The sequence below is a fragment of the Salmo salar genome, chromosome ssa21 (assembly GCF_905237065.1).
Source record: "Salmo salar chromosome ssa21, Ssal_v3.1, whole genome shotgun sequence".
NCBI classification, from domain to species: domain Eukaryota; kingdom Metazoa; phylum Chordata; class Actinopteri; order Salmoniformes; family Salmonidae; genus Salmo; species Salmo salar.
In genome coordinates this window covers 41375249-41400862 of record NC_059462.1, presented here as the reverse complement: position 1 = coordinate 41400862, position 25614 = coordinate 41375249, and the positions used below count along the sequence as shown (strand labels likewise).

At 40.1% G+C, this 25614-nt stretch overlaps 2 protein-coding genes across 3 annotated transcripts in view; one reads left to right on the top strand and one right to left on the bottom strand.

The window, feature by feature from the left end:
- The window catches only part of stam2 (signal transducing adaptor molecule (SH3 domain and ITAM motif) 2), a 32652-nt gene extending 21940 nt beyond the window's left edge, over positions 1-10712 (bottom strand). The window contains exons 1-5 of one of the 2 annotated variants that reach the window (XM_045704775.1): positions 10621-10685; positions 9281-9379; positions 7245-7329; positions 3375-3450; positions 2375-2470 (exon numbers count right to left, since the gene is read on the bottom strand). In XM_045704775.1, the coding sequence (XP_045560731.1) occupies positions 2375-2470; positions 3375-3450; positions 7245-7329; positions 9281-9320 (297 nt within the window). In that variant the 5' untranslated portion in view covers positions 9321-9379; positions 10621-10685. Of the gene's footprint in view, positions 1-2374; positions 2471-3374; positions 3451-7244; positions 7330-9280; positions 9380-10521 lie in introns of both variants that reach the window. The other variant, XM_045704776.1, reaches the window with a different exon arrangement.
- Positions 10713-13230: 2518 nt separating this feature from the next.
- Positions 13231-22187, top strand: hacd2 (3-hydroxyacyl-CoA dehydratase 2). The gene is made up of 7 exons (XM_014165367.2): positions 13231-13433; positions 14722-14839; positions 16006-16024; positions 16618-16706; positions 17174-17295; positions 18269-18447; positions 21556-22187. The coding sequence occupies exons 1-7, from the start codon at positions 13309-13311 to the stop codon at positions 21633-21635; spliced, it is 732 nt and encodes a 243-aa protein (XP_014020842.1). The 5' UTR covers positions 13231-13308; the 3' UTR covers positions 21636-22187.
- The last annotated feature ends 3427 nt before the right edge of the window (positions 22188-25614 follow it).

The window sequence follows — 25614 nt, the reverse complement described above, 5'->3', positions numbered from 1 at the left end:
ATTTGGCAAATCTGACCATAATTATATCCTCCTGATTCCTGCTTACAAGCAAAAACTAAAGCAGGAAGTACCAGTGACTTGCTCAACACGGAAGTGGTCTGACACAGATGCTACGCATCAGGACTGTTTTGCTAGTAGACTGGAATATGTTCCAGGATTCATCCAATGGCATTGAGGAGTATACCACCTCAGTCACCAGCTTTATCAATAAGTGCACAATGTCATCCCCACAGTGATAGTACGTACATATCTAAAACCAGAAGCCATGGATTACAGGCAACATCCGCACCGAGCTAAAGGCTAGAGCTGCAGCTTTCAAGGAGTGGGACACTAATCCGGATTCTTTAAAGAAATTCCGCTATGCCCTCAGATGAACCATCAAACAAGCAAAGCGTCAATACAGGATTAAGATTGAATCCTACTACACCGGCACTGACACTCGTCGGATGTGGCAGGGCTTGCAAACTATTACAGACTACAAAGGGAAACCCAGCCGCGAGCCTACCAGATGAGCTAAATGCCTTTTATGCTCACTTCGAGGCAAGCAACACTGAAGCAAGCATGAGAGCACAAGCTGTTCCAGACGACTGTGTTATAACGCTCTCAGTAGCCGATGTGAGCAAGACCTTTAAACAGGTCAACATTCACAAGGCTGTGGGGCCAGACGGATTACCAGGACGTGTACTCAGAGCATGCACGTACCAACTGACAAGTGTCTTCAATTACATTTTCAACCTCTCCTTGCCCGAGTCTGTAATACCTACATGTTCCAAGCAGACCACCATAGTCCCTGTGCCCAAGAAAGCTAAGGTAACCTGCCTAAATGACTACCACCCCGTAGCACTCACGTCAGTAGCCATGTATTGCTTTGAAAGGCTGGTCATGGCTCACATCAACACCATTATCCCGGAAACCCTAGACCCAGTCCTATTCGCATATCGCCCCAAGTTATCCACAGATGACGCAATCTCAATCGCACTCCACACTACCCTTTCCCACCTGGACAAAAGGAACACCTATGTGAGAAAGCTGTTCAATGACTACAGCTCAGCGTTCAACACCATAGTGCCCACAAAGCTCATCACTAAGCTAAAGACCCTGGGAATAAACACCTCCCTCTGCAACTGGATCCTGGACTTCCTGACGGCCCGCTCCCAAGTGGTAAGGGTAGGCAACAACACATCTGCCACGCTGATCCTCACTGGGGCCCCTCAGGGGTGCGTGTTCAGTCCCCTCCTGTACTCCCACGGCTGCGTGGCCAAGCACGACTCCAACAGCATCATTAAGTTGGCTGACGACACAACAGTGGTAGGCCTGATCACCAACAACGATGAGACAGCCTATAGGGAGAAGGCCAGAGACCTTGCAGTGTGATGCCAGGATAACAACCTCTCCCTCAATGTGAGCAAGACAAAGGAGCTGATCATGGACTACAGGAAAAGGAGGGCTGAACAGGCACCCATTAATATCGGCGGGGCTGTAGTGGAGAGGGTCGAGAGTTTCATGTTCCTTGGTGTCCACATCAACAAACTATCATGCTCCAAACACACCAAGACAGTTGTGAAGAGGGCACAACAACACATTTTTCCTCTCAGGAGACTGAAAAGATTTGTCATGGGTCCCTAGATCCTCAAAACGTTCTATAGCTGCACCATCAAGAGCATCCTGACCGGTTGCATCACCGCCTGGTATGGCAACTGCTCGGCATCCAACTGTAAGGAGCTACCGAGGGTAGTGCGTACGGCCCAGTACGTCACTGGGGCCAAGCTTCCTGCCATTCAGGACCTATATACTAGGCCGTGTCAGATGAAGGCCCTAAAAATTGTCAAAGACTCCAGTCACCCAAGTCATAGACTGTTCTCTAGGTCCAAGTCTAGGTCCAAAAGGCTCCTTAACAGCTTTTACCCACAGCCCATAAGAATTCATCAAATGGCCACCTGGAGTATCTACACTGACCCCCCCCATTTGTTTTTACACTGCTGCTACTCACTGTTTATTATCTATGCATAGTCACTTCACCCCTACCTACATGTACAAATGACCTTGACTAACCTGTACCCCACACACATTGACTCGGTACCGGTACCCCCTGTATATAGCCTCGTTATTTTGTGTTTTTATTGTGTTACTTTTTCATTTTACTTTAGTTTATGTAGTAAATATTTTAGTATCTCTATTTCTTGAACTGCATTGTTGGTAAGGGGCTTATAAGTAAGCATTTCACGGTAAGGTTTACACCTGTTGTATTCGGCGCATGTGACAAATAAAATTGTATTTGATTTAATTGTTATGCTTGCTCACGTGTGTGTAAGTCTGAACATCCTCAATTCAGCACAAATATTGCAAAAGAAAAAACTTGAGACGGCTTCCGTACCCTGCCCAACACAGTTCGGACTTCAGTGGCAAACTCCCGCGAGCAGATTTCTAAGTGAAATATTCTTCCACTGTTATTGACACAGGCAGCCAGCAACTGTAACAGGGAGAAAAGCCAGGTTAGTACAGTAGTAAGTTTAGATGATTTATGTAGAAGTTTCACATTACAGCAAGAGAAGTAGCCTAACGCTTTTATTCACTTCCACAATTCCACATTTGATTGAATAACAGAAACATTTATTAACATTAATAAATGTAACACCATTGAAATGATGCATGATTTTATAACAGAGGGAGCTAAAGTTGACTGAGTGAGGAGAGAGATCTAAAAATAGAACAGCCATGTGACTATCTACCCTAATGGTGAGTCAGAGAGAAGGATCACATGGTCTGAGGCTTAGCATCATCACTCTATAACAACTCTAAGCAGCAGAGAGAACAGAACAAAGCAGTAAAAAAACGTATCCAGGGCCATGGATCATCACACTCTGGTTAACTGGCTACCCAGAGCCGGAGAGTTACGAGCTCAGAGCTCTATAACTGCCAAGAGCAGCAGGAGATGGACCACTCTTCACAAATACTTTATTGGGTCAGACTGGAGGGTGTCAATGAGGCTTATGGCAAAAGTCAGAGAGCTTTTGATCCACCAGCCTCACTGTCTGAACCAAGAAATTCACACTCAGACTTTATACAAGCAAATTGTTTAAACTCTGCTATCCATCCTATAGCAGGATTCATGACTCATTAACCGCGTCTATGATCGCAGTCACTAAACAAGCTCCAGGGCCTGACACCATGCTGAGACTAAAACACCTGACCTTACACTAACCCCGCACCCTATGCAGACTATTTCTCTATTGACATCGGATTATTCATGTATAATAAAGACTGTTACACAGTTAAGCAGTAGGTTTTTCAACGGTCTACCAAATGATATGCAGCTTTTGCTCCAGATGTCTTGAATAACACAATAAATAATAAAGTAAGTTATCAGAACTCACGGTGAGGGCCTGCATGGCAACGTGTGGGACCTTGTGGTTGACTCGCTTCATCACAGACCTCAAGCAGTCCTTGGCTCTGGGAGAAGAATGGCAGGTAGAGACATGGTTATTATGGCTCAAGTAGAAGGTTATTCCTACATGAGTTTTCCAAAATTATATCATCTTCAATATACAGTTACAGTGCCTTCAGAAAGTATTCATACCCCTTTACCTATTCCACACTTTGTTGTGTTAAAGCCGCAATTCAAAATTGATAAAATGTCTAATTTTTTTCACCCATCTACACACAATACCCCATAATAGCAAAGTGAATACAAGTTCAGACATTTTAGCAAATTTATTTTAACTGAAATACAGAAATCTAATTTACATAATGACACTCCAAATTGAGCTCAGGTGCATCCAATTTCCTTTGATCGTCCTTGATATGTCACTACAACTTGATTGGAGTACAGCTGTGGCCAATTCGATTGTTTGGACATGATTTAGAAAGAAACACAGCTGTCTATTTAAAAAAGGTCCCACAGTTGACTGGGCATGTCAAAGCAGAAACTAGACCATGAAGTCCAAGGAAGTGTCTTTAGATCTCAGGGATAGAATTGTGATGAGGCATATACAGTTGAAGTCGGAAGTTTACATACACTTAGGTTGGAGTTACTAAAACTCGTTTTTCAACCACTCCACAAATTTCTTGTTAAACAAACTATAGTTTTGGCAAGTCGGTTAGGACATCTACTTTGTGCATCACACAAGTAATTTTTCCCAACAATTGTTTACAGACAGATTATTTTGCTTATAATTCACTGTATCACAATTCCAGTGGGTCAGAGGTTTACACACACTAAGTTGATGGTGCCTTTAAACAGCTTGGAAAATTACAGAAAATGATGTCATGGCTTTAGAAGCTTCTAATAGGCTGATTGACATCATTTGAGTCAATTGGAGGTGTACCTGTGGATGTATTTCAAGGCCTACTTTCAAACTCTGTGCCTCTTTGCTTGACATCATGGGAAAATCAAAAGAAAATCAGCAAAGACCTCAGAAAAAAAATGTGTAGACCTCCACAACGCTGGTCCATCCTTGGGAGAACTTTCCAAACGCCTGAAGGTACCACGTTCATCTGTACAAACAATAGCACGCAAGTAAACACCATGGGACCAATTAGCCGTCATACCGCTCAGGAAGGAGACGTGTTCTGTCTCCTAGAGATTAATGTACTTTGGTGCGAAAAGTGCAAATCAATCCCAGAACAGCAAAGGACCTTGTGAAGATGCTGGAGGAAACAGGTACAAAAGTATCTACAGTGGGGGAAAAAAAGTATTTGATCCCCTGCTGATTTTGTACGTTTGCCCACTGACAAAGAAAGGATCAGTCTATAATTTTAATGGTAGGTTTATTTGAACAGTGAGAGACAGAATAATAACACAAATATCCAGAAAAACACATGTCAAAAATGTTATAAATTGATTAGCATTTTAATGAGGGAAATAAGTATTTGAACCCTCTGCAAAACATGAATTAGTACTTGGTGGCAAAACCCTTGTTGGCACCCCCAACCTTGAAGCACGGGGGTGGCAGCATCATGTTGTGGGGGTGCTTTGCTGCAGGAGGGTCTGGTGCACTATACAAAATAGATGGCATCATGAGGGAGGGAAATTATGTGGATATATTGAAGCAACATCTCCAGAAATCACTCAGGAAGTTCAAGTTTGGTCACAAATGGGTCTTCCAAATGGACAATGACCCCAAGCATACTTCCAAAGTTGTGGAAAAATGGCTTAAGTACAACAAAGTGAAGGTATTGGAGTGGCCATCAAAGCCCTGACCTCAATGCTATAGAAAATTTGTGGGCAGAACTGAAAAAGTGTGTGCGAGCAAGGAGGCCTACAAACCAGACTCAGTTACACCAGCTCTGTCAGGAGGAATGGGCCAAAATGTACCTAACTTATTGTGGGAAGCAAAACATTTGACCCAAGTTAAACAATTTAAAGGCAATGCTACCCAAAACTAATTGAGTGTATGTAAACGTTTGACCCACTGGGAATGTGATTAAAGAAATAAAAGCTGAAATAATTCTCTCTACTAGTATTCTGACATTTCAAATTCTTAAAATAAAGTGGTGATCCTAACTGACCTAAGACAGGGAATATTTACTAGGATTAAATGTCAGGAATTGTGAAAAACTGAGTTTAAATGTATTTGGCTAAGGTGTATGTAAACTTCCGACTTCAACTCTATCTGGGGAAGGGTTTAAAACAATTTCTAGATTGTTGAAAGTTTCCAAGAAAACAGTGGTCTCCATCATTGAGAAATTGAAAAAAAATATGGAATTACCAAAACTCTGCCTAGACCCAGCCGTCCGACCAAACTGAGCAACCGGGCAAGAAGGACCTTGGTCAGGGAGGTGACCCAGAACCCAATTACTATTCTGACAGAGCTACAGAGTTCCTTGGCTGAGATGGCAGAACCTGCCAGAAGGGCAACAGACTCTACAGCACTTCACCAATCTGGGATTTATGGGAGAGTGGTCAGACGGACGCCACTCCTGAGTAAAAAGGCACATGACAGCACGCTTGGAGATTGCAAAAAGGCACATGAAAGACTGAGATCATAAGGCGAAAGATGATGTGGTCTGATGAGACAAAAACCTCTTTGGCCTGAATGCAAAGCGCCATGTCTGAAAAGAGCCCAGCTCATCGAGCCCAGCTCATCACACGCCTAACGCCATCCCTACTGTGAAGCATGGTGGTGGCAGCATCACGCTATGGGATGCTTTTCTGCTGGTAGGGACTGGGATAGTGATAAGGATAGAGGGGACAATGAATGGAGCCAAATACATGGAGCCCCTTTAGACTGGGGGCGAAGATGTACGATCCAACTGGACAATGACCCCAAGCATACAGCCAAAGCAATGCTGGAATGGATTCAGAACAAGAATGTGAAAGTCCTTGAGTGGCCGGCCCAGCCAAAGCCCAGACTTGAATCCCATTGTGGTAAAACTTGAAGATTGCTGTTGACCACCGCACCCCATCTAACTTAACAGAGTTTGAGAATGTCTGTAAGAAAGAATGTGAGAAAATCCCCAAATTCAGATGTGCAAAGCTGATACAGACAACCCAAGATGACTCAAAGCTGTCTATAAAGTATCAGGGGTGTGAAATCTTATGCAAATTAGATCTGTATTTCATTTTTAATACATTTGCAAACATTTCTAAACATGTTTTCACTTTGTCATTATGGGGTATTGTGTGTAGATGTTAATTAAAAAAATATATTTAATCCATTTTGAATTCAGGCTGTTACAACAATTTGGAATAAGTGAAGGGGTATGAATACTTTCTGAAGACACTATTTACATTTAGTAGAGACTTATTCAGAGTGAATTCCAGTGGTGACTGCATACATTATCATACTTTTTCATACAGATATGCATTTCATTCTGAGTCACTGCTATTCAATGCCATAGCTATTAAAAAAAATCATAACCAATAACCTCAACTTGAGTCCTGGAGTTAGGTTAGAGCAGTGGCATTATAACTTGTTCAGCAGGAACCCCATTTCTCGTGAACCCACCCCACCAATAATGACAACCTTAAAATCGGTACATTTCAATTTGTACATCAACAAATAACCTTCAATTAATTAAAGTTAATCTCATATCAAGATGAATCAAAGTTAAAGGTTACTTTTTTTTTAATTTAAAAAAGGAAACCAAAACAAATGTACTCAATTGTCTTTTCAAATGATCTTTCTCAGATGTTTGTATATTGTCCCATACAATAACCTGTACTGTTCAGTTTTGGTTCCAAAATAAAACATTTTAGAAACAATGGTGATATTATAGAAATAGGAAGTCGCACTTCAACTTACCCATTGGGCGTCTGTCCAACTCTGTCACAGATATCCATAATCAGGGCCCAGTCCTCCACTGTATTGGTTTCATTGGTGGCTTTCTCTGAAAATGTGGTACACCGAGATACATGTGGTTAGTTGGGAAAAGAGAATCTGTGGTTGGCATGTAGTGTGTTGGGCCAACATTAACTCAATATTATACCTCTAGTTCTCATTGCTTCAGTTCACCACTATATTTGTATAGGATTGACAGTTAATACATTATTCTGGAAGTTTTATGACTAGACTAGGAATAAAGTCAATTATTCCATATCTGATTTGTGATACAAGATGGCACAGTCACCGTGTTTCTAGCGCCTAGCCATCTTTGCAGTATTTTTATTTTATTTGCTCAGAACATATGTATTATTACTTAGTCACTCAATAGAAATTCGACATCCCGGACCTGGCTTAATTGCTTTCTTTTCACTTTTTGAATGATGTGATTGGTAGGTATTTTTTATTACTGCACTTTTTGTTGGGAGCTAGAAACAAGCATTTCGCTGCACCTGCAAATCTGTGTATGCGACCAATAGACTTTATTTTATTTGTGATAAAGCCATTACACATGGCTAACTATATATTTCTGTACAGAGTGAAATTCGTATTATTGTAGCTACAAGGAAACTAAGAGATACGAGAGCATCTGTTCCAAAGATGATGGCTAAACTGCTCACCCTAGAGGGGATTAGCTAGCTACAGTGCATTCGGAAAGTATTCAGACCCATTGACTTGATCAACATTTTGTTTTACACTACAGCCTTATTCTAAAATGTATGACATGTTTTACCCCCATCAATCTACACACAATACCCCATAATGACAAATCAAAAACAAGTTCAGATTTTTTAACGAAATTGTAAAAAAAATTCGCTGAAAACGCTTTACCAAAAGTATTCATACAATTTACTCAGTACTTTGTTTTAGCACCTTTGGCAGCGATTACAGTCTCAAGTCTTCTTGGGTATGATGCTACAAGCTTGGCACACCTGTATTTGGGGAGTTTCTCCCATTCTTCTCTGCAGATGCTCTCAAGCTTCTGTCAGGTTGGATGGGGAGCGTCGCTGCACAGCTATTTTCAGGTCTACCCAGATATCGAGTTCAAGTCCGGGCTCTGGCTCGGCCACTCAAGGACATTCAGAAACTTTTCCTGAAGCCATTCCTGCGTCGTCTTGGCTGTGTGCTTAGGGTTGTTGTCCTGTTGGAAGGTTAACTTTTGCTCCAGTCTGAGGTCCTGGAGCCGTTTTTTTTATCAAGGATCTCTCTGTACTTGGCTTCATTCATCTTCGACTCGAACCTGACTAGTCTTCCAGTCCCTGCCTCGGAAATCATCCCCACAGCATGATGCTGCCACCACCATGCTTCACCGTAGGGATGGTGCCAGGTTTCCTCCAGATGTGACGCTTGGCATTCAGGCCAAAATAGTTAAATGTTGGTTTCATCAGACCAGAGAATCTCGTTTCTCATGGTCTGAGTCTTTAGGTGCCTTTTGGCAAACTCCAAGCAGGCTGTCAAGTGCCTATTACTGAGGAGTAGCTTCCGTCTGGCTAATCTACCATAAAGGCCTAATTGGTGGAGTGCTGCAGAGATGGTTGCCCTTCTGGAAGGTTCTCCCATCTCCACAGAGGAATTCTAGAGCTCTGTCAGAGTGACCATGGGGTTCTTGGTGACCTCCTTGACCAAGGCCCTTCGCCACCGCTTGCTAAGTTTGGCCGGACGGCCAGCTCTAGGAAGAGTCTTGGTGGTTCAAAACTTTTTCTATTTAAGAATGGAGGCCACTGTCTGCTACAAGCTAGTTACCGAGTTTACCAAACCGCATAACTAGCTAGCTATGTGGATAATCTCACATTTGATCAGAACGTCAAGGTAGCTAGCTACAGACACGTAGCATGGCTAACGTTAGCTTGCTAGTTGTTATTGTTAGCTCGCGGGCGAGAGGTTTCGCTATGTACGAAGCTACGGTAGTTACGCTAGGTCACTCCTAACCAAAATGCCAAATGAAGCGCTCAACTTACCAACATCTTGATCGAATGGATTCTGCGCAAATAAAGGCATGTCTACTTCTCTAAATAAACCGACGTTGTTGAGATAGAAAATGTAGCTAGAATATTTATTTCAACATAATTCTAGAGCTCTGTCAGAGTGACCATGGGGTTCTTGGTGACCTCCTTGACCAAGGCCCTTCGCCACCGCTTGCTAAGTTTGGCCCGACGGCCAGCTCTAGGAAGAGTCTTGGTGGTTCAAAACTTTTTCTATTTAAGAATGGAGGCCACTGTGTTCTTGGGGACCTTCAGTGCTGCAGACATTTTTTGGTACCCTTCCCCAGATCTGTGCCTCAACACAATCCTGTCTCAGAGCTCTACGGGCAATTCCTTCGACCTCATGGCTTAGTTTCTGCTCTGACATTCACTGTCAACTGTGGGACCTTACATAGACAGGTGTGTGCTTTTCCAAACCATGTCCAATCAATTGAAATTTACCACAGGTCGACTTCAATCAAATTGCAGAAAAACATCAAGAATGATCAATGGAAACAGGATGCACCTGAGCTCAATTTCGATTATCATAGAAAAGGGTCTGAATACTTATGTAAATAAGTTTTTTTTGGGGGGGGTCAAAAATGTTTTTACAACTATTTTCGCATTGTCATTATGGGGTACTGTGTGTAGATTGAGGATAACATTTTTAAATCAATTTTAGAATAAGGCTGTAACGTAACAAAATGTGGAAACAGTCAAGGGGTCTGAATACTTTCCCGAATGTACTGTATAGTATATGCATACAACGTCTGCATACAAGATCCTCCTTCCCTTTCAGTAAACCTAAAACTAACCCAACTCATGAATGCATCAAGCTAAATGAACTAACTAGCTGGATAATGTTGTTATTGTTGAATGTGTGAGCTTGTTGCAGTTTAGTCAGTCTTGTTATTGAAAATCGTTCATTACGATATAGCGATGACACAACAACTAGCTACTAGTAGCTAGCTAACATAGCTAGCACAAAGTCTGACCGATGACTGTCTGCTACAAGCTAGTTGCCGAGTTTACCAAACCGCATAACTAGCTAGCTATGTGGATAATCTCACATTTGATCAGAACGTCAAGGTAGCTAGCTACAGACACGTAGCATGGCTAACGTTAGCTTGCTAGTTGTTATTGTTAGCTCGCGGGCGAGAGGTTTCGCTATGTACGAAGCTACGGTAGTTACGCTAGGTCACTCCTAACCAAAATGCCAAATGAAGCGCTCAACTTACCAACATCTTGATCGAATGGATTCTGCGCAAATAAAGGCATGTCTACTTCTCTAAATAAACCGACGTTGTTGAGATAGAAAATGTAGCTAGAATATTTATTTCAACATAAAAAAAATCCCTTGCTCATCCATCAAACCCTGTACACTTTCACCAGTTGCTCTTCCGTACACTTAGGTGGCTGCGAAAATGCCTGAACACATTTGTGAGCATTACATGGAAAATAAATATAACTTAAATTATATCGACACTTATTGATTAATATATATTTTAAGATCACTAATGAGCGTACATTTAACATTGCTGTATTTCTGCATTCAAATGTATCATGTACAGGCAGATAAAAAGACACATTTTATGTCCCAATTAAAAATCCTGGTGTACACTGCCACCCCTAGGTAGGAAGAAGTACGTATGAGAATATCCCAATGTTCATTTTATTTTATTATAAGGCTTTAATAAAAATGGAATGGTTCGAAAAGCATGACGTATATTGCCACTCACAAAAAGTCATGCAGCAACAGCAGTAAATCTGTCTAACTGTCCACACCGATCGATATTCATCATTTGTTGTAATTAGAATTATATGCTATGCACACAATATTTTGTTTGCGCCACAACAAGCACTAAACTAAACTGTTCACGGTGACGTCAAACGCTGCTGAAACAGTCCCATAAAATACCGCGCAGGCCCAGTTTTTGCCTTTCATTTCCTGATTTGGTGGACCGATTCCTTTGCATTGGGATTACCGTTCAACTAGCAGCAGGATATTATCACGTCTAGTTATACAAATATTTGATATTATGCTGACAGCACGCTGATTTGGGGGGGATAAGAGTCCCACTGCAAAGACATGTTATATTTTGGGAATATTGATACTTTTTTGGAACTCTAGTGCATTTCAACTGTTTGGCATAGCATTGAAACTACATTTGAATAAATAAAAGGATCATTTGGCATATTTTATTTTTAATAATAAATTACTTATGCCAGCATTTATTTTGAAAGTGTACACAAAATACTGGTATGTTGAAAGCTATTGTATAGCTAGGCTATATTTAAAGAAATACACTTTTAATAAAATGCAAATATATGTTATTGGAATTACTCAATATAGTCTGTAAAACTTAAATAGGTCTCTTGTGCTCGTCAACGGGTTTAATACAGAGTGCTTGTAGACTCCTTACTCCACCCGCTCCATTCACTGGAATACACGGTATATGGGATACTCATTGGCTTGTAGAGAGAGCTTTTCTACCTGTCTCAGCTGAAGTTGGGTGGGAAATACTCAGTAGCGCTCTACTAACCAAAAATGGTTTATTTTGGAGGGGGACTGTGTCGTACATACCTAGCATCACTTCGTTATCTACCCCTTCCATAGCCCCCAATGCACTGTAACAGACTGTACATGGGATACATATTGGCTTGCAGAGAACTTTTCCACCTGTCTCAGTGTGGTGTGAAATACTGAAATATGGTTAGTTTTGGAGGGGGACGGTGTCGTACATATCCAGCAACACAGCTTTAAATGACCCAGCAGTATCCACGGTCCTGAAAACAATACACCAAAAAAGAAAAGAAACACAATAGCGACCTTTTAAATCAAAATAATAAATGTAATGAATATTAACCAGGCTAGGACACAGTATAATCACACTTTCTGAACAGCAATGGAGAAAATGATTTACAAGTCTTATCTATGAAGTTTTGCCGTATTGAGTAGTGTTTCCCATCCCTGGTCCTCCAGTACCCCCAACAGTACACATTTTTACTGTAACCTGGACAAGCACACCTGCTTCAACTTGTCAACTAATCATCATGCCCTCAGTGAGTTGAATGAGGTGTGCTTTTCCAGACTTACAATGAAAATGTGTATTGTTGGGGGTACTTGAGGACCAGGGTTTGGAAACACTGGTATAGAGTAAAGGCCTGTTACCTAGTTTAAAAGGGTAACAACATAGACAATATTATTTATAAGCAATATTGTCATGATTATCTTTCAAGGTCAGCAAAGGCATTTTCACGCATTCCACTGTGTCAATGCGTATTCACATAGCCCTTTAATAAGACCATTTTAGAGAATAAGCACACCTAAACACCACAACTACTGCCGTTTTCTAAAATTGGGGCACCGATGAGAAAATGAATAGTTAAGTGTCACATCCATGCAGTACCAGATACTGTAATGCCAGGTATTTCTTTTTTTTTACATTTACATTTACATTTTTAGTCTTTTAGCAGACGCTCTTATCCAGAGCGACTTACAGTAGTGAATGCATACATTTCATTTCATTTCATGCATATTTGTATTTATTTTTTGTACTGTGCATTGCATTGGGGGCTATGGAAGGGGTAGATAATGAAGTGCTGCTGGTATGTATGACACAGTCCCCCTCCAAAACTAAGCATATTTGGTTAGTAGAGACCCTACGGAGTATTTCCCACCCTACTTTAGCTGAGACAGATAGACCATTTTTCTCTCTACAGCCCAATATTAGCAACATACCAGTGTCAATATTGTATTTTTTTCATTATTGGTCTTAAAAAAAAAATGTAAACCCTATTTCTTCTTTACTTATTGCATTTTCTTGTTGTCACAATAAACGTGGCTATTGATTAAAATTCAATATAATTTGAATGAGTTATCCACATTGCAATGTTTTGAAATGCAGGCTTTTATTTAGAAGGTTTCCTCATTACCATATAAAGTGACGTCACAGTTTGTGCTGCTTGTAGAATACTAGTACCATCTGGCACACTTATCCGGCAGCGCCAAGTGGGGTTCAGTCATGTCGGCACCTGCTATGGGGACCACGAAGACAGCTCACAGTGATGTGGCCCCGAAGAAAAAGAGGGGACCGGGTGCACTGGCTACGGCGTATCTGGTTATATATAACGTGGTTATGACAGCTGGGTATGTACACAATTCTGATACACTTCTTGTTGTAGGCTACTTGACGACAATTGGGTGCAAGGGTGCATGAAATGCAAGAGTGAATGGCTTGGGAAGAAGACACGCGCCTGCTACGAGACTCGATCCCGAACTGTTTTTATATATATTTTGCACAATAATGCCTCGTTTCATTGTACTGCCTTCAGCTACACTGTCAACTCAGCCACACACTGAACTTCTGTGTTGTTACTTTGTAACCGCCTTCGTCGGGAATGTATCCATTGTCTGTGTCTTTGGTTACATTGTTGCCGAGTGCGCGTCTAAAAGACTGCAATTATGTTGCCTAGAGTTAAAAAATAAATACATTTTTGTATCGCTTTGACTAAAATGTGCTGGCAATATCTCTGATTTCACTTAGGTTATTATGACACAAAGTTGTTGTGAAGGAAATCCCATAGGGTGGCGCACAATTGGCCCAGTGTCGTCCGGGTTTGGCCGGTGTAGGCCGTCATTGTAAATAAGAATTTGTTCTGAACTGATTTGCCTAGTTAAATAACATGTACTGTAATCTGGTGAATGGTGTATTTCAAGAAACAATTGGCGCCCACGGTGTCATTATGTAGTTAAAGCTATTGTTCTTTACTGCATGTAGTTTTAATCTAATCATAATTGGTTAGATTAAATACATTATTGTATTGCTTTGACTAAAATGTGCTGTCAATATCTCTGATTTCACTTAGGTTATTATGACACAGAGTTGTTGTGAAAGAAATTGCACAAGTGCAGAATTATGGATGCTCTCCCATCCTGACCAGTTAGGTGACTTTACACAACTTGGTCTCAGAGCATTTTGTATTATTCAGTATGTAAATGCAAGACACAGCATTTGGTATGATATGTTACATTTCCTATGGTATGTTACGAATTACTATTCGTATTATATGTTATGAATTTGAAAAATGTACCATATGTTACCGATTTGCAAAATGTATGAGAAGTTACAAATTCTAGCTAGGTGGCTAACGTTAGCTAGCTCGCTAATGTTAGCTAGGCTAGGTAGGGGTTAAGTTAGGTTAAAGTTAGGGTTAAGTGAAGGGTTAGCTAAGTAGTTGTAAAGTCGCTAAAAAGTAGTTGAAAAGATGCTATAGTTGACGTTCGTTATACTCCCATTCATCTACCCCTACCAACCACCCTCCTTTCTTTTTTGCCTTAAGTAACCATTATCTTATGTAACTATACCAAACCCCCCCCCCCCCCAGTGGACCATCCTGGCTAAATGACCTAAATGAAAATGTGTGTGTTCTTCCAGGTGGCTGGTCATAGCCGTGGGCCTGGTGCGGGCCTACTTGGCCAGAGGCAGCTACCACGGCCTGTACTACTCTATAGAGAAACCACTGAAGTTTTTCCAGACCGGAGCTCTTCTGGAGGTGAGTGGCTGTAGGCCAAGGGTGTAATCATTATGCCGATTCTGTTGCAAAATGTTTTACTCTAAATGAAAAGTACAGACGAGAGTTTCTATTGGACAAATTCAAGTAGGTCCCTCCCTGTTTCGTTCCATTTGCTTCCGTTTGGTTCTTAAACAGTAAATGGTTTCTGTTATGAATACCCCCCTGAGTCTCTGTTGTATAGGTCAGACCTGGGTCATGTTCATTAGGTACACTAGCAAAACGTTATGCAACAGAATATAAAAATCTGTTTCGGTAGTGCCCCCCCCCCCCTTATTTAAAAACATTAACAAACTTACAACAATGTATTTTTATACTTTGTTGAGGGGAAATCTACTTGCTAAGATTGTGATATGTTGTTGTCTCACCTAGCAACCTTAAGATGAATGCACTAGTTTCTCTGGATAAGAGCGCCTGCTAAATGACTAATAAAAACATGTGAATTTCACTCCCTTCCAAATGTTTTCTCCCCACTGAATGCAAGCTTTTATTCAGAGAAGGGTAAATAGAACAGACTCATCGCTTTCTGTGGGTGGTGAGTTGGGTATGTCCCCTACTGTACGAATACAACTTAATGGCAGGAATGTTTAGTCTCACAGTGCTGTTACATTTTTTTAAATAGAAACTCCTCCATAGTGACTGGCCTTGGCCTTTCCCCTCTTCCACCTCTGTCCTACTCTACGCAGTACGAATGCCTAGTAGGGTGTTAATGTGATCCTCTTCAGCCAGCCACACTGTAACACAGAGATAAGGGATAAGGCCTAGTGTAACTCCAGCTCTGTCTACCGGGTAATTGTCCTCTCATTCATACTAACTCCATTCATTCATAAAAACGCCTTCAAACACTGGCCATTTCCTGTGCTGTGATAAGGTTTAGAGACTAGTGTAGGCTTTTATCTATTCCTTGACTAGTGGAAAGAACTGTATTGGTGCACATATCTATTGTGTTCCAACAACCATCTTATTTACATTTTTAACCATGGTTCATTGAAGAACAATTTGAGAAATGTTTACATACAGTATACCATAGCTGTATTATAGCAACATTATTATGGCAATTTATCTAGGAAATTATATTATTGCATGTTTAGTATGTTCACTGACCATGTGTTGTGTTTATGTATTAAGTTATTTTCCTTTCCCCTCAGATATTGCACTGTGCAGTAGGTAAGTTCATTCTTCTGCTCCTGTTGAAAGTCCCATACAGGTTCAAGGGTGACCACATAGTGGTATTTCTTTATGACTAAACCAGGCATGTGGACCTATAGGCCTACTACAAAAAGCCATTCCCTCAGCTCAGAGTCTATATAGAAGATGATGGATAGCTAAGCCTGATAACAGCCTGGACCTGCTACGTTGTGGTCGTGGCGTTCCCGGTTCACAGTCCACTACTCATTATCTGGGATTTAAAGCTAAACCTGACCTTTCACATACTGCAGCTGTCTGTCTACACCTGGCCTTGTTCTCTGCTACTCTCTACTGGCCAAACACAGATGCCACACCATAGCATGTACTCTCATGTACTGTAGAGTTATACAGTTGAATGCTACTGTATTTGAATGAGCTAATAGTGCTACTGTGCATTAGGTTTTGCTACCTATTTATCATTCTTTGTAGCATACTTTTTATTTGTAGTCAACTCTTGATTGGCTAATTGAAATCATATAATTTTCTCCATATCACCGTGCTCTAAAACGTGGTAAAACTGACGTGAGGTGATACATCTTATCTAACCGTTGTGTTGTCTTCTCCTGCTCCAGGGATCGTGCCATCCTCAGTAGTTTTAACAGGGTTTCAGGTCTTGTCACGAGTCTTCCTCACCTGGGCCGTGACACACAGTGTTCGAGAGGTACGTCTCTTCTCTTTCCTTTCTCTTATCTCTTCTCTTTCTGTGCATCAGTGTCAATCAATGACATTTATTTATAAAGTCCTTTTTACGTCAGCAGTTGTCTTCGTCCCAAAGAAAGAGCTTTGCGGAGACACTAAGGTCTGTGAGCCTGAAATAGTAAACATGCTTGAAACCAACATGGTGAATAACACTGACATGCTTGTGAGCTCTGAAACATTCAAACTTTCTATATGTTTGTGAGCATTTGAATCTCTGTTAACTTACCAAGACTGAGTTTAGCTTTTTAACTTGTTCTGACTTATGTCTCTGTCTCCATGCCTGTCATGAGATGCAAAGTTACTATAGAATGCTGTATGTAGTGGGTGCTACAAACTGCACGATTCTGCCATAACCCCCGTCTATCTCCTGCTAGAGTGCTTCCTGTTTCCCACCCTCATGCTTGTCTGGTGCCTGTGTGGTGCCTACAGGTCCAGAATGAAGACAGTGTCCTGCTCTTTGTGTCAGCCTGGACCATCACAGAGATTATCCGTTACTCCTTCTACACTTTCAGTCTGCTCAACCACCTGCCCTACCTCATCAAATGGGCACGGTAAGGCACACATAATGAAATAGAACACAATTATTATATTGAATATATTATATAATTTTTTGAATGCATTATGTATCCCTATGGCATAACCCTGGCGCCAGAGAAGAACGCTGAAGTTTTACGTGTCCCCCAACCAATTGTGTTTTTTGTTCATTTCTTTGAGTTGTTTGTAACTTATTTTTTACTTTTATTTCTTATTCTTATCTGGGTTTTTTTTAACTGCATTGTTGGTTAGGGGCTCTTTTGTGTTCGGCGCATGTGACTAATAACATTTGACTTGGACAGGTGGGTGACACAGGCACTCACATTTAATCTAATAGGATGTAATAAATACAGCGTAATGATCTGGTTCATTTGAATATGTGGGTCCAAAAACACCCCTCTATTTATTCACTAAAAGTCTAAGGCCATAAAGCAACATTCAGGGTTGAAAGCAGTAAAACAAAAGCAATATTTTAAATGGTAGGGGGAACTTTGCCTTTATCCTTGCAGGCTTTCTTATTCTATATGTCCATGGAAGTTTTTATATATATATATATATATATATATATATATATATATAACTTTGTTGCCTGGTAGAAAATGTTGATGAATCTTCTCCCAAAGTCAGCCAATGCTCTGGTGCTTTGCTCTTTTCACATTCAATTTGCTTTTCAAAGGCAGATTGAGGTATATGACAGGTAGCGTCACATAGGTGAGAAATTCAACCAAGGGTGTCAAGATTAGCCTCTTAGTGATTTAGAGCAGGTCTCACACCATTACTATGCCATTATAATGCAAATACTAATGATGATACAATGTTACTATTGTAATTACAGCGTTACTACTACAAAACTTTACAAGTTGCTTATCTTCATGAGCTACCCATTTGGTGTGCTAGTTCCTGTCTACCAGTGGTGCCTCCTCTCCCTCTTTCCAGTAGCTAAATGGTGCCAATAAAGGGTTTCTAAAAAATAAAATAAAATCTCTCCAGGTACACATTCTTCCTAGTGCTGTACCCCATGGGAGTAACTGGCGAGCTGCTGACTGTCTATGCAGCCCTGCCCTACGTTCAGAAGACAGGCCTCTACTCTGTCACCCTTCCCAACAAGTACAACTTCTCATTTGACTACCACACCTTCCTCATCCTCACCATGGTCTCCTACATTCCATGTAAGTCTCTCTCCTACCCACCACAATACACCACTGATGTACAGTACTACTGTAGCTGGGCCGTTCCACGAATAGAGTACATTTTGCATCCCTTTGATATTCTAAGTAGAAATTGTTCACTAATATTGCATTTTAAAAGCCTGTTATATTAAATGAAGTGACCACATGGAAAATTCAATAAATCTGATTTTTCTATATGAAAAAAGACTTGCTAAAGTACATTTTGTCATGTTTTTCCAACTTCTAGGATGATTTTAACCCACTTAACCACAACATTTCTTCCAAGTTTTTACCATCATTGTAAAGCCCTAGTTATATTCTTGCTTTGGCAGTCATTTCTGAAGATTTTTATTGATTTCATCATGTGATTAATTGACATGTGTCCCTCATTTTAAGGTCAACCCTGTTACGTGAACTGAACTCTCGTTTTAATATAGTGAAACTATTCCTTTTTAAATATTTTTTTCAAAAGAAACATTGAACATCATAGTGTAAAAGCAGGTGAGCTGGTTGTACTCTTTTTGTCAATTTTATGGTGGAAACCTGAGTGCGTCAAGCATAACATGTCAACCCTGTTACCCATAGATAGGCTAGACATTTTTTAACCTCTACGGGAGCGGTGTCCCTAAACGGAGATGGTTGTTGCTCAATATGCGATAATGTGACCGGAAAACGTTGTATACAACGTCCAACTTTCCGGGACAAAGACATGTCTTATATGGGCACAAAGCTTAAATTCTTGTTAATCTAATTGCAGTGTCCAATTTTACAGTAGCTATTACAGAAAAACAATACCATGCTATTGTTTTGAAAATCGTGCACAACAACAAAACACTTTTACCACAGCAACTGGTTTGATTTCATCTCCTCTGAAGGTAAATAATGTACTTATATTCAGTAATCTTGCTCTGATTTGTCATCCTGAGGGTCCCAGAGATAAAATGTAGCATAGTTTTATTTGATAAAATCAATTTTTATATTCAAAAGTAGGAACTAGGGTCTACAGTTTGACCCCACTGCTGTCTCTGGCTCCACATCCACCCTGCCCGGCCATCTAGATGTGTGAAAGTTGGTGTATTTTCTGTAGGGAAGCTAATGATTCATGTATGACATTCCTGGGAGTGTAAACTTAAATGTTTTATTACCATAGCATTTTTGTATGTTCTCTATAGTTATGTACTTAAATGTATAAATTGGCCAATTCGGCACATTTGGGTAAACTCCTGGCAGACTTGATACAAAATATTGTGTAATGATGTAATTATTCACTGCATCAGTCTGAAACTTTGCACACACTGCTGCCATCTTGTGGACAAAATCTAAATTACACCTAGGATCCTAACTCTATATGGCTATTCTCTTGCATTTCAAAATAGAAAACGCATGTTTTTTTTGTTTGTATTATCTTTTACCAGATGTAGGAGAATATAACACATTACATTAATTTCACATTTCCACAAACTTCAGTGTTTCCTTTCAAATGGTAGCAAGAATATGCTTCAGGTCCTGAGCTACAGGCAGGCAGTTAGATTTGGGTATGTAATTTTAGGTGAAAATTGAAAAAAGGGTCTGATCCTTTTATTAAATATAAAAATATGTGAAGCTTGCATTCAATTGCCCCTCCCTGTTGCACACAAGCTTCCATTCCCCCTGTCACAATGGGATTTATGGCTGAATTTAAGATGAAAACCTCAACCCTGTCAGTCGGTACTGTCACAGTCAATCCTGTTTCTTTTATGGCGCTTTATTGGCAATTACTTTAGTCTTTTATTTGATTTAACCCCTGAGATGGGAAAACATGTTTTTTTTATGGAGTTGAACATATGCTCTTTATGTCAGAATGTTAGAATTAGGTGATTTTAAAACTTTTTTTTTTACCAAGTTACACTACCCAAAATGCACTCTATTCGTGGAAAGACCTAGCTATGTCTAAGGTGAATCAGCTTTGTGCTGTGAATTGTAATATTCTACCTTGCACTTCGTGCTTGCTTACTCTAGATCAGGGGTCTCCAACAGCCCACCTATGAGTAGCTCGCCAATCAAATCTGAAAGTACATGCCTTTTTTTCATGTGTTCCATGGCAAACTGTCATAAACATAAAGCTCCTGGCTACTTCCCAATCAAAGCCACATTGACATTATCCCACCCCTGGTTAGCCACTATTGGCTTAGTGTTACGTTTAACTTTATCTGCCAATTCATTTCCATCAATATTGCCCGTCTGTCTGTTTGGTGCGCGTTTGTCTATCATTCCGTAATTAGCCAGGTAGTGAAAACCGGAGTCTTGTGGGTAGACGGAAAGACGTTCCCTATAAACTTTCTAAATTAAATGTAAACTACAAAGTAGACTGACAGAACTATATCATGATTCATTGTATCAATATGGGTGGCCATTGTATTGCAAACTCTGCCATGACATTTTCTGTAACAGTCGTCCTAACAGCAGAAACCTTTTCTAGACTGACACATTCCTGTCTTGATAGATGCTCAATTAATGGAGAATTACACAAAAAAAATCTACATTTGTTCGTTTTTTCCCCCATACTTCAAAAATGTGATTAAAGCATTGATGTGGACTCGGAACATTCATTTTCGTTTTTTTCTGTATGAATAATTGTTATATTGAGAGTAAAAAAACTCTAATCAAACTGAGAAAACAGAATTCTGGAAAATACAAAGATAATTTGATGGGACCTGTCATGCCAAATACTGTTTATTAACCATTTATATTACCAGGTATAGTATATTGACAGAGAACACATCTCTTCTATACCAAGGACCCAGGAAAGAGTTTCAGGGTAGAGTAGAATAATGTGCCTATTTGAAAGCTATAAGAAATAGAGTAGCAGTCAATGTTTAATTTTTCTTTTTTTAAAGTACCTTTCATGCTGGAAAAGGTTAGACTCCTGCTCTAGATCTTATGGTGACCCATTTTAGCATTCATTGTTTTATGAAACCCCTCATGAATGAATTTTTGGGAAGAGGGAAAAAAGGGTTTTATAATAGCACTGTAAAAATCCCATGGATTATTGTCAACACACTTAAATTGATAGTTCTGAGTATGACTCTATGGTTTCTTGTTGTTGATCTGACTGTGTTTTCCTTCCAGTGTTTCCTCAGCTCTACTTCCACATGATGCGTCAGAGGAAGAAAGTCTTGTGCCATGTGGAGGAGTACAAAACAGAGTAAACAAACACAATGACACACAGCAGCTTGATCACGTCATGCCACGGGCAGGAATGGAAAAAGACGAGAACCTTTTAAATTGGTCAAGCATTTTTGTTTTTTTCATGTCTGCTTGTTGAAATATCATAGAAAGCCATCTCTTTTTCAGATCAAGAAATGAGGAATTGGGACGATTTGATCTTACAATGGTTCTTGGTAATCACTTGGGTCAGTTTTGGGCAGTTGCCTGGTTAATCAGATGCTCAAGTCATTTGCAATATACAAACAGCTTTTTGTTTTCTTTATGAGCCTTATGGTCCCTGGTCAAAAGTTGGACACTATATTGTGAATAAAGTGTCATTTGGGACGCAGCAATGCTTTGTGCTCAAATGAATAGTTGTTATTTTTGTTAAGATAGAAGGTTCCATATTAGTCTGACTCTCAACCGAGCACTATGCCTGTTAAATGATTTGAGTCACTTATTTCTGAGACCTACTTTTACTTTTTATTTTATTTTTATCTGCAAACCTTCTGATCACATTCCCTGTTTTGATGTAATAAAACGCTTTTCTTTTATTCTGTGCTTACATAGTTTTCTTTTCAAATACTCAAGTACTAACTGAATGTTTATTGTCAAAAGATAGCTTCTTGCTTTTATGTTTAGGATTTTTTTGGTGTTGAGTATTTGGACCATTTGGGTTTCTTTAGATGAATATATTTTATGTTGCTTTTGGGTTGGTTATTGATTTGTAGGGGTAGGCCTCTATGCCCTAGAGTGGATATTACGTTGATAGGTGGACCAGTTGTAAATGTACTTGTGCTTTGTTGTATATTTTCAGAGGAGAAACTTATTTGATTTAAGCTTTAAAACTAAAGGTTGTGACGTTGGACCAAGACACTGGTGGACATTGCTTTGAAAACATATGGAAGAGCTAACCACCCACGAGCCATTTTGGACTATTTATTCATTTTTTATTAATTAAAGGTTTGTGTTGAACTATGGTAGGGTGCCAGGACATGCACTGATCGACAGGAAGCTTGCGTAGACACGGGAGCCAATTGAATTACAGAGCTTTTAGTCATGCATTTCCAATGAGTTAAATCTAACAACAAACAGAGAGAGCTGATAGTCAGTCAGGAGTTTCTGTGTGTGGCTCAGTTTCTTTCCATCTCCCTGGCTTAGAAGATAACCGAGAAATTATTTTGCATATGAGTACATTGTAAAAACCTGAAAGGTTTTAATTTGGATGTGAACAGTAACTGCACTGCATGAGCATTGACTGCTCAAAGAACCAGATTTTCGTTTCAGCTACAAAATTGTTGCAGAACCATTTTTAAGTCGACAAAATGTAGTTTGTCTTTCACAATTGTTCTACAACAATTTAGTAGCTGAAATGAAAATCTGGTTCTTTGAGCAGTCAATGCTCATGCAGTGCAGTTACTGTTCACATCCAAATGAATACCTGTTAGCCTACAAAAAAGTGTTTGAGTAGTGATCCCTGTCTGTGGGACTACATCTCTGCATGCAGTTGCAGACATTGATCAGGAGTTACCTCACACTGGTATTGGCCTGATGTTCTTTGAGATGTGTATATTTATGATACCCTGAATGATGCTGTGAAAGGCCTACTCTTTGCAAGGCATTGTTCTCATAAATAATGTCTGTTTCCCTCCTTTTCTCCAAATGTCCCATTGTCCTGGTAGTTGTTGAGTTCTTATGTTCTTTGTTGACCTCATGTAGTCTACACCCCTATGAAAGAGTTGAGCTAGCAATGTGAACTGAAGGTGCCTTTAGTAAATCAAGAACCACCCAACATTCCAACTAACTTGATTTAACATGCCCCTGGGGTAGAGGACATTTATTAAGCGTGGCCAGAACTGGTGGAAATGCTTGTGAGAGGAATGAGTGCCTCTGCATATCCCTATTTTGGGATAGGTAAATAATATTATGAATATTATATTAGAATATGTAATGTGCAAAAAATATTGAAGGAAAATTTGAATTTGCAGTGTACAAACCTAACATGATGAACAGGAATTACATTTACTCTTACAGGTGACTAAACATTTTCTGAAAACCACGCCACTTGTAGGCCACACCTCCTGAAAATAACCTATGGATTACATTTATAAGTATGCTGCTGGGTCAACCCAATTGATGGTTACAAAAAACTGATGGTAAAATCAACCCATGTTTGGGTAATCCAGACAACCAAACATTTTGGGTTATTCACGCAACTCAACTGGCTGGGTCAAAATAACCCAGCACGTGTTCTGTCCAATATTTACCTGGTGCTGGGTAACCAAATAACCCAAATTGAGTTGTTTTTAATCCAGCATTTTTTTTTTTGTGTAAATTTGCATGTACCAAAGTGACTTTGGTACAATTTACAGTATGGAAAAAGCATGGCACAATGCTATTCCATCCACTGGTTCTACTGAGCTTTTTGATACAAATGCTTTGCATGGGGACCAGCAGACTTTGTATAAGTATGATTAGTTATATAACTATATATTTACAATAAACTCTTAACATGGGAAGTAAAACAGATTTCATGTTTTTTTTCCTCTATTTTGAGGATTGTTTTGATGATCCACATCTGTGATCTGATTACTGTACTTGTGTGTCTGTCTGTCTGTGTGTGTCTGTCTGTGTGTGTGTGTGTATGTGAGAGAGTGATGAAGCAGTACTGATGTGGAACAAATGCATTTACCACTCACATGATGGCAGTAGTGTTCTATGCCAAAGCTATGTAGGATGTTAGTTGTACCCTTTCCCCCTAGATAAATAACTATATTCAGACATGTTTTGCCAGTGCATGTGTGGATGACTGCTTTAGCAGGGTAACTTTATCCCATAAATCAGATTCCTGTTGTTCTATATTGACCACCACACCCCTTATGTATATCAAAACTGAGGACCGAAATGCATGCCGATGCTGCACACAGGCCAGGGTCACTGCATTTCCAGTATGTCCAGGTACATGCAAAGACATCAGTTTCCAATGGAAGAAATGGAGTGAGTCTGACGTTTCCACGAACGCCTATTGAATACAGGTTTAATCCTCACTGTGATTCCCACAGTGATATAACTGTTCATCAGGAAGCAGCAGAATTAATTACCAAGATGTTGGTCGTTTTTTTTAATGCTTGGGGCTCCCGAGTGGCACAGCGGTCTAAGGCAATGCATCTCAGTGCTAGAGGCAGCGTTACAGACCCTGGTTCGATCCCGGGCTGTATCACAATCGGCCGTGATCGGGAGTGCCATAGGGTGATGCACAATTGGCCCAGCGTCATCTGGGTTAGGGAAGGGTTTGGCCAGGGTAGGCCTTCATTGTAAATAAGAATTTGTTCTTAACTGACTTTCCTAGTTAAATAAAGGTTAAATTCAACAACAAAAAAAGACAGATAGTAGGGCTGTCGGAAAGACACGGGTCACTTCCCTACTCTCTGTGTTTTGTGTTCGTTTTGTTCAGAGCCATTTGTTTCACTCGCCGACAAAGGCAATGATACTGTATGCCATAATGACGGCCTCTGATGTTGAAACATGCGATCAAGTTCCTTACCATTGTGTTGTTTCAGTGATGCTATTATGCTTGTTTCCAGAATGTCCTGTCCCTGGAAAGTGAAACATATACACTATCCGCATTTCAAGAGGTTAGGTTAAGAATTAGTAAGAAGTCATTGGACACACAGCCAGTGTCATTGCGATTTATGCCACATATAAAACGAGCATGTTCTTAGGACGTGCTGCCTGCAACACGATATAGATAGTAGACACAGTAGTATATTGTCTCTCCTGGTTGTAATTCATGCAATCGGTTTATCAGGTGACCAAAGAAAAAAACACGGGATATATAAAATGGTGACTTGGTGTGGTTGGGATTTTAGGTTCCTGTTTTTGTTATGGCCATATAAGGAGTTATACATGTGACAGAGTCACAGACCTCTCAGCATAAAAAAACTCATCACCAAGCGGTCACTGACAAGCATGCCGTTAGAA

Bases quoted from the DNA above. Each gene is read 5' to 3' on its own strand.
- hacd2 (XM_014165367.2), top strand. From the start codon at position 13,309: ATGTCGGCACCTGCTATGGGGACCACGAAGACAGCTCACAGTGATGTG. The intron at 17,296-18,268 runs GTAAGGCACACA...AAATCTCTCCAG, and splicing joins TACCTCATCAAATGGGCACG to GTACACATTCTTCCTAGTGC. The intron at 18,448-21,555 runs GTAAGTCTCTCT...TTTTCCTTCCAG, and splicing joins CATGGTCTCCTACATTCCAT to TGTTTCCTCAGCTCTACTTC.